The sequence below is a fragment of the Phaseolus vulgaris genome, chromosome 10, assembly GCF_051622355.1.
Source record: "Phaseolus vulgaris cultivar YP4 chromosome 10, ASM5162235v1, whole genome shotgun sequence".
NCBI classification, from domain to species: domain Eukaryota; kingdom Viridiplantae; phylum Streptophyta; class Magnoliopsida; order Fabales; family Fabaceae; genus Phaseolus; species Phaseolus vulgaris.
In genome coordinates this window covers 34,426,885-34,435,400 of record NC_143507.1, presented here as the reverse complement: position 1 = coordinate 34,435,400, position 8,516 = coordinate 34,426,885, and the positions used below count along the sequence as shown (strand labels likewise).

Below are 8,516 nucleotides of genomic sequence, written 5' to 3'. Positions count from 1 at the left end.
AAAAGGCTGAGCTAAGTTACTTGGTACAAAAAACAAAGTTATAAAAAAACTTTAAAAAACAAGGCACCAGTTAAAAAAGAATTTATTCATTTGAGAAACAACAGATTCATTTTCTATGCAGTAAAACATATTTTTGAAAAAATATGAGAAAAACATTTAGAAAACGTTGTGCTTGATCTTATCACCTTGATAAGGGTTTAGAGGTGGGTCACGATGCAAAAAGCTCACTTTAAACACTCTAACCTATATACAAGACTACCCAAGTACAAATACAAACTTCAAAACAAAACACACACTTTGCTACATCAAACACATTGACTTGAAGGAGTCACATCCATCTTCAACAAGATAAACCACTGCATTGAGGTAGTGTTCATATTAAATTTTTATATTCATAGAATGTTTTGTGACACTGCTCTTATGTTTTCCATATTGGTTTTAAATATTTACTGGGCAATTAGAATAAAATTTAAAATTGTACTGGAAAGTTTTTGAGTGAACATTATTTCACTGTAAAGTCTTTAAAAAATAGAGCATGAAAATTTTCTATATCGAAGAGTTTATTTAAATATGTTTAGTGAAATAATATTTAGGTTAAATATAACTATACTACAATGTTCTGATTTTATATTAACTTGGAAAGAATTTGAATCCATATTCAAGGTGAAATATCTGAGAAAAGAAAATTTCGATAATTTGAAGATATTATAAAGATATTGTTCCAGTAATACCCATAAATTAAATTTTTTACTGATATTGATATTGTTCCTAAATATTACAAATTAACATAAAGACGTGAACAAAGTTGAGAGCCTAAGTTTCCATTTTCAGCGTATGATAGAAAAGAAATGAAGTTGACAAGAGAGATTTGCAAGATTAAGTGTGAAGTAAGGTCAAGGATATACGAATGAAGATATTTAGAGAGAAATATGTTTTGAAGCGCAAACAAGTGATAAAACACATTTAAGACACATATATGAACATTCCTGTATGAGTGTCTAATGCGAAAAAGAAGATGAACACTACAAAAATAGAAAATCCAAGTCCAAATATTTTCAAACCTCAACAAACAAAGTTCATATATATGAAGAAAGTATTTGAAGACCAAATGCATGTTAAAGATGCTCATATTTCATAAAAGCCAATATTTTTATATTGAGCATCTAACACGTGGAAGATGATGAACAAAATTGGAATTAGAATATTCAAGTGCAAAATTGATTAAAACTTTAACGTTCAAATTTAATTAAGTTAAAGAAACATTTTGAAATGTTTATAATGACTCAATAATGCACATATTGCATCAGAGCAGAAGTTTCTATCTTAAGCATCTACCGCATTCAAGAAAGAAGAATAACGTGGTAGACTATATTAAAGCCTCAACGTTCATATTTGAAGAATATAAAAAAAAAAGTATTTGAAATTTCTTACACGTTCAAGACATGGAAAGATTAATCAGGAACAAATGTTTCTATATTGAATGTCTAACGCCTATATGGAAGAATGAAGAACTCTAGTCTCAACAATCACATTTCTGAAGACTATATCAAGACCTTGAAAATGAAGAACACTATAGATAAATGTACATAATGACATGCAAGCTTTCAATGAGTACAAAAATGAAATTTATATTTGTGTGATTAGATTCGTGTTATATAATTTACATTTGCTTAGAATATCAAAATTGTGAGATTGGGTTGTGAGCTAAACCATTGTAAATTCTTCATTGTTCTCTTAGTATACCCTTGGAGATTTCATTATTCTCTTAGTAGAGAAGTTTTCTTATTGTCAAGAGGTCTTGATCTTAGGGGGAGATTATGATTGATTGCCTAGAGAAGTAGAGAATACTTGATGTACCTAGAGAGGTAGAAAATACTTGGTGATTTGCAGAGGTGTAAGAGTAATGGGTGACGTGAAATAGGTGAAAAATACTTGTGTATCTGAAAATGTGAAAAATACTTAGTAAAAGGGTCTTAAGTGGGTTGCTCAAGGGGATTGGACATAGTCCTTGTTGTTGAGTGAACCAGTATAACTTTTGTCTCTTTATATATCTTTCGCTTAGACACTAGTTTTAATTTTTTATACTCTACAAATTGAGTTTAGACTCAATTCAACCTCCATTCTAGAGCTAGTTGAAGCTTCAAATTTCATATGTTCACATAAACAAAAATCGATATTTCTGACACTGATCGACAAGTTATGTGTCACAAGCTTGCGATGTACAAAATGGCTCGATCAATATCTTAGAAAAAGAGGAAGTTGAGAGGAGAAAGAATGTCTAACAAAAAAAGGAGAAGGATCGGTAAATGTGAAATTTATACTTGAATCCCATTATACCACCTGGTTCGCTAACATTGTTATAATCAATAAATCATAAATCATTACATAGTTACGATTTTAAAATTATCATATAAACATATGATAATTTATTATTTGACAAAAATATAAAAACTTTTAACAAATTACATAGTAGATGCACAATTTTCTCTAGCTTTTTTATGATAAAAATTCTTGTCATTGAAAATGAACGGTGATTGTGTGACAGACATTAGGTGTGAATGATAATATATATACAAAATTCATTTTCGGTTTTAATTTTTTTAATAAAAGCCAGACAATTACTGCCTTCACCTATCAAATTTGAATCTGTTTTCAAATTAAAATGACAAAAATATTTTTAAATAAAAGGGATGTACAAATATAAATACATTTTGGATCTCTTTCCCAGAATATGTTTTTAGATTTTTTTTGAACGTATTTTTAATTTCATTCCAGAATTATTTTTTTAATGAGATTTTTTATTTTTAAATTCTATTTTGGATTTTTATTTCCAAAATACCATAATCTATTCCAGATATACTTTTTTCATAATGTATTTTTTTTTTCAATTCTGGATTTTTATTTTCGAAATGAAAGAATTTTTGGAAATTAAAAGTGTGTGGGATGTAGGAAGAATTTGCCTGAGAGCAGATGTAGAAATTTATCTTAATTAAAAGGTTTTTTTTTTTCAAAATCGAGAGATACAATTACTTTATAACATGACGTTGAAAAGGGTTGTATAACCTTATCACAACTGAACCAAGGTTAAAACATTACAACTCTATAAAAAAAATATTCATGCAATTAAGATAGTATTAACTGTTTTGAAGTAATAACTAACTACATCAATAATATTTTATTAAAAAAATTGAACCATAGTTTTACTTAAAATAAATTTGACAACCCCTTAAAATAGGGTCAGATTCAATCTCATCTCTAGGTACCAGATTTGGTGGCATATTGTGTTTGATTAAAATTGATAAACTTGCACACCTTGACATGTCATCATTTTACCTAGTGTGTGTGAAGGAGTAAAGATGAAAACAAAGATAACATTTTGCAAATAATTTACCCAAAAAATCTCAAACAAAGATGTTCCAAGAGTAAATATTTTTACCCATTTTTTAAATTTCAACTACAGAGAATTCAATAAAATATTACGACATCGCCACAATAATTGCTATTGAATACCACTTTGCTTGAATCCCATAACTTCTCAGGTTCCTCTGCTTTGTTCCTGCTATGCTACTCTATTACTGAGAGGGCCAAATATAAATTGAACCTGGTGCATGGACTCAATGTTTTCTATTAATACCACAGTTTTTATTTTTATTTTTTGTAATATAAACTTGCAGTTTAAAAACAACTGCAGAGGATCAACATCCGATGACTGGATTCACTGAGATTTTTATAGATGTTACATTTCATGCCAACTCATTGGTTATTAAAAGGTTCACATTATGTGTAATTAAAAGGACATTATCTGCATAAAATGTTATGATTTTTTTCTGCATACAAAAGTTCATGTCATGGTCCTCTGATTTAGGAGATGTACATGCATCAATGTCGATACACAAAGGAATCTGCAGAACATTCCCTCTGCAATAAAAAAATAGGACAAAACTTTGATACAGTTTTTCATGTGCATTTGTGGTGTTGTTCTCTAATTAGAATTAGATTTTTATCTCAATAAGCTATGCTGTTACTTAATGCAAACTTTTTTACTTTCCAAATTCCTGAGATGAAACTCTATTTCTAATTGGAGAACAACATTAGAAAGCACCGAAAAATCAACCTCTGAGTTTTGTCCCAAATAATACACACCACCTATGATCAGACTAGATGTAAGAAATACAAATGCAATAAAACAATGGTCAAGACAAGTCCTAGGACGCCATTGATTACTTGTTTCCAATTGTCAACATTGTCAGATATCACCATTACCTTGCTGAGCCTTTGACTCATAGAAGAGCCTTACAGTTGAGTAAATGGTAGAGGGTTCAGCCATGGCACCATTGCCATAATCCCCACAAGCTAACCTCTTTGTAACAGGTGGGATGAGAGAAATGCCAAGCTCATCAATGGAGATGAGATGCCGCTCGGTGAAAGGATTGTTCCACATAAGAGTGTTCATGGCTGGTGCAACAAAAAACGGCTTGCTGTAGTCCCAGGCTCGCACAATGCATGTCAGTAGATTGTCACACAACCCTCCAGCAATCTACAACAACATATATTCAACTTACTTTAATAGAAACTCATGTAAACCCTATATAAGATGTCCACACAAATGCTGAACACCAAAATATGCATATGAACACATATCATTGAGTGAACTTGCCTGCACTGTACAAGAATAGGTATGTCACAGACATGCCAGTTTCTTTAATTTAATGTGGAGAAATATAAGCTATAATTTTAACTTGTTGTCACCGTGTAGAAAAGACAAAGTACTACCATTTGTCTATTTAAGATATGCTCAGATAAACTTATTTACAACTTATTTAGGCTTTATCTTTTGACACAAGCACTTGTGCCAATGTCTAGGAGAGAAAATGCAATAGTTTATATTAATAAGCTATGCAGGGTAGCTTTTGAAAACAGTTTGTAATAATAAAGTAAAAAGAGGTATAGGATTAATCACTTGTGTATAATAAACAAGTAGGGTTATGAATTAATAGATAAGAAACATAGAAAACATATAGGCTGAGCTCGTTACATCTAAAATTTTCCCTCCAGCTGGTGCATATAAATTGTATGTGCCAAGCTTGTTACAAATATAATAAATTTTGGATCTCATAAAGATTTAGTAAAAATATCTATTAATTGATCATTGGAATTAACAAACTCAGTCTTGATGTCACTAGACACAATCTTTTCTCAAATAAAATGACAATCGATTTTAATATGTTTGGTTATTTCATGAAAGACGGGATTTGAGCTAATATGAATAACAACCTGATTGTCACATTCAAGATTCAAGTGCCACTTGAGTGACCTCTTCAAATTGCAATTATTTAAAGTAACTTTTTAAGTCAAATAAGGTCATAACTTCTCTGAGAACAGTGTAATCATATTTTCTCTTCAATTATAGAAACAACCAAAGCTTTTATTCAATAAGCACTTGAGTTGTTTACCCAAATGCATCCTTAATTACCTTGCCAAGGGTGTTTGCTGATAATGGAGCAATGACCATGATATCAGCCCATTTGCGAAGCTCGATGTGAAGCACATTATCACCAAGTTTCATCCAACTAGACCATTCATTGTCATCGGTGTATAAAGTTACATCCTTTGGCATTGAAGCTCTATCAATGAAATGCAAAGATGCACTTGTGGCAACTGCTCTTACATCTGCCCATTCAGAGAAACAATGACAAAGATTTGCAAATTTAACAGCAGCAACACTCCCACTAGCAGCAAGTAGAATCCGGGGCTTTCTTGGTGCACCATCCACAGCCATAGTCTCTCCCTCAGCTTTTACAGGTTTTGAACAGGCCATCACCGAGAGCCTTCCACAATGATCTTAAATTTCCATGATTCAAACAGGAGTTTCAGCTCACTCATTAAAAACCTTCAAATTGGTAAACTAAAACCCCTTCAGAGGACAGTATATAGTTACTAAATATTTGAATCACATTGATGCAAAAGGAAAAAAATCCTTAGTTATTGAAATAAAACTCAAATATACATGCCTCTAAAGCAAAGTCTAACCACAGCCATACACAGCTAGCATCTAAAGCTAAGCTTAACCACAGCCATACACATCTAAATCTACCTCTACATACTATAGTCCTGTTAAGATTATACACACTTCAGTTCTTACTCCTAGGCCTAGTTCAAGGATACCATGGGGTCAGCAAAGCAAACAAACGTAGGCAACCTACCTACTGCTTATTTGGAATTTCACGAGGAATCGGAGAATAGGAGGCCAGTGATATGATGCTTTAAAACTGAGCATGAGTACATATATAAAAAGTTTAACACCAGCATCACAGTATAGAAAGTTTAATTCAGAGGAAAATATGAAAGGCCTGAATCAAAGACCAAGACTGAAGGCATTCAAAAGTTCAGGGCATGCAGGGGTAGCCAATGAAACCTAATCAATTTATGTCTGTTTCCAAGAGTAATGCTCTGTTCACCGAATGTTAGACTTAAGAAATGTAATCATTCTTTAGTTTATAAAAAAATCCCAACAGAAAAAAGAGTTATATTTAGCAACCTGAATGAACAGAAAGGATTGATTCCACATTGCTAATCAATAAGTAACCAATAGAACCAACACCGGCGAAATTCAACGAATAAAACTCAAAACACAAGAAAAAAAAAGGCGATAGGGATTTCAATACCCATTCCTAGTGCTGAAAGTTCGACCTCGTTATGCTGTTTCATATATCTCTTGGCGAGATTAACGTACAAGAAGATGGGCTTCTTGGTGTTAGAGACCTGAATGCGATTCTTCTTGTAGGAATCGGTGATGTTGATTAAGATAAAGTCTTTATGATAACTTTTTTCTATAAATACATAATAAAAAGAAAAGAAAGGTAAAATGAATTAAAGTTTCTCTCATAACCTAAAATTAATTTATGCTCTTCAACTTTTCCAGAAGCTCTTAATTTAATTTCTCTAAAATCTGAGTTGTATTTGGTTAATTTGAACTTACTAAGAAATTTGATTATTTTGCTTTGGTGCTTCCGTTGGAAAGAAATACATTATATCAGAACCCCAGGTCAATCAGCCTACATAGAGATCACCCCACATTGTGTCGAAACAAAAGATTTTTTTTTTATATTGTAACTAAAAAAATAAAGATCTTATAATTATAGAAACCAAACATGTAATTGAACCATTATTATAAAAATCACCAATTTTACAATCATCATTAAATATAAAAAACTTTAACCTTGTCCCAATATTCCAATTAAACTTATTTTAAACTATAATCACGTTTACAATATATATATATATATATATATATATATATATATATATATATATATATATATATATATATATATATATATATATATATATATATATATATATATAACAGGGGTACAGTATCCACCTCGTAATAACACATCAGAATTCAGCCATAGAAATTCATAATTACTTAGGCCCCTTCCCCCAAATCAAGAACCCTAGAGAGAGATTTCCTGCTTTAACAATCACAAAACATTAAAATAGGACGACTTTTACAAAGAAAGGGAGTCCTAATTTGAACAGTGAATTGGGATGAATTCGGACAAGAGAGAGGAAAATTAGTATCGAACGGAATCCTAAACTAAACAAGCATATTCTAAAACCTGTTCCAGCAGAAGCACAATCCACTATTTCTAGTCCCAGAAAACCCCACAAAATGTGCGATCTATTTTTTGTTGAAAAACAATGATGGGGTGAAGGAAAATGAAGAAAAGGTATACAACAAAAAGTGAAAGTGAAATAAAAGGGAAGAAGAAGTGTAACTAACCAAAGGGAGGAAGGGTGATTTCTCTGACAACAGAACAGAACAACCTCAGCAACCAACTGACGCCGACAACAGTCCGTTTCTTGTTTCCTGTTAGTGTTTGCGAGCTGTCAGTATTCAAAAATAGATCCCGGGCGAAACTATCAAGAAGAAGAAGAAAGTGGATTACAAAATATTTTTCTTAAAAAGTCATGTAATAATTAATTTTTTTTACGAATATAGACATCTTTTATTTATTAAATAGTAATGTTATATTTAATTATAGGATGTAAAGTATATAAAATAAGTATATATTCATTGATCAAGAAACCTATTACATCTTAAATGGATATTAATTTTAATTTAGTTTGAACAAGATTTTTTTTAAAAAGTCACTTTTAAAAGAAGAACAAAAAGAAAATTATTAAGTTTTAAAATATTTAAAATATAATTTTACAGAATATATGTAAGAATATCTTTACAAATTAATTTATTCCAAAAAAATAGTAGTTATATATCAAATCATAATCACGGTAATAATCAACTTATCAACTTTGTGAAAGAAAAAGTATTTAATTCTTATTATTTATTTAATTTTTTATTATAAAATAAATATTATTAATGTGTTTAAATATATTATATTATTTTTTATATCACTTTTTAAAACTCAAAATATTACAAATAATCTGTTTTATAAAAAATTAATAAGACTCCTTAAAACATAAATTATATTTTCTATTAAAATATTATAGAA

The 8,516-nt window shown here is 30.4% G+C and overlaps 1 protein-coding gene across 5 annotated transcripts; it reads right to left on the bottom strand.

The window, feature by feature from the left end:
* Nucleotides 1-3,782: 3,782 nt before the first annotated feature.
* Nucleotides 3,783-7,974, bottom strand: LOC137819002 (phosphopantothenoylcysteine decarboxylase HAL3a). 5 transcript variants are annotated; one of them, XM_068622693.1, is made up of 3 exons: nucleotides 7,787-7,974; nucleotides 5,474-5,890; nucleotides 3,783-4,537 (listed from the first exon to the last, which is right to left on the bottom strand). In XM_068622693.1, the coding sequence occupies exons 2-3, from the start codon at nucleotides 5,816-5,818 to the stop codon at nucleotides 4,247-4,249; spliced, it is 636 nt and encodes a 211-aa protein (XP_068478794.1). In that variant the 5' UTR covers nucleotides 5,819-5,890; nucleotides 7,787-7,974; the 3' UTR covers nucleotides 3,783-4,246. The 5 variants fall into 5 exon arrangements, with proteins under 5 accessions (XP_068478794.1, XP_068478798.1, XP_068478796.1 ...); XM_068622697.1 differs by having other exon boundaries at nucleotides 5,474-5,841; XM_068622695.1 differs by having other exon boundaries at nucleotides 5,474-5,905; nucleotides 7,787-7,925.
* Nucleotides 7,975-8,516: the final 542 nt, after the last annotated feature.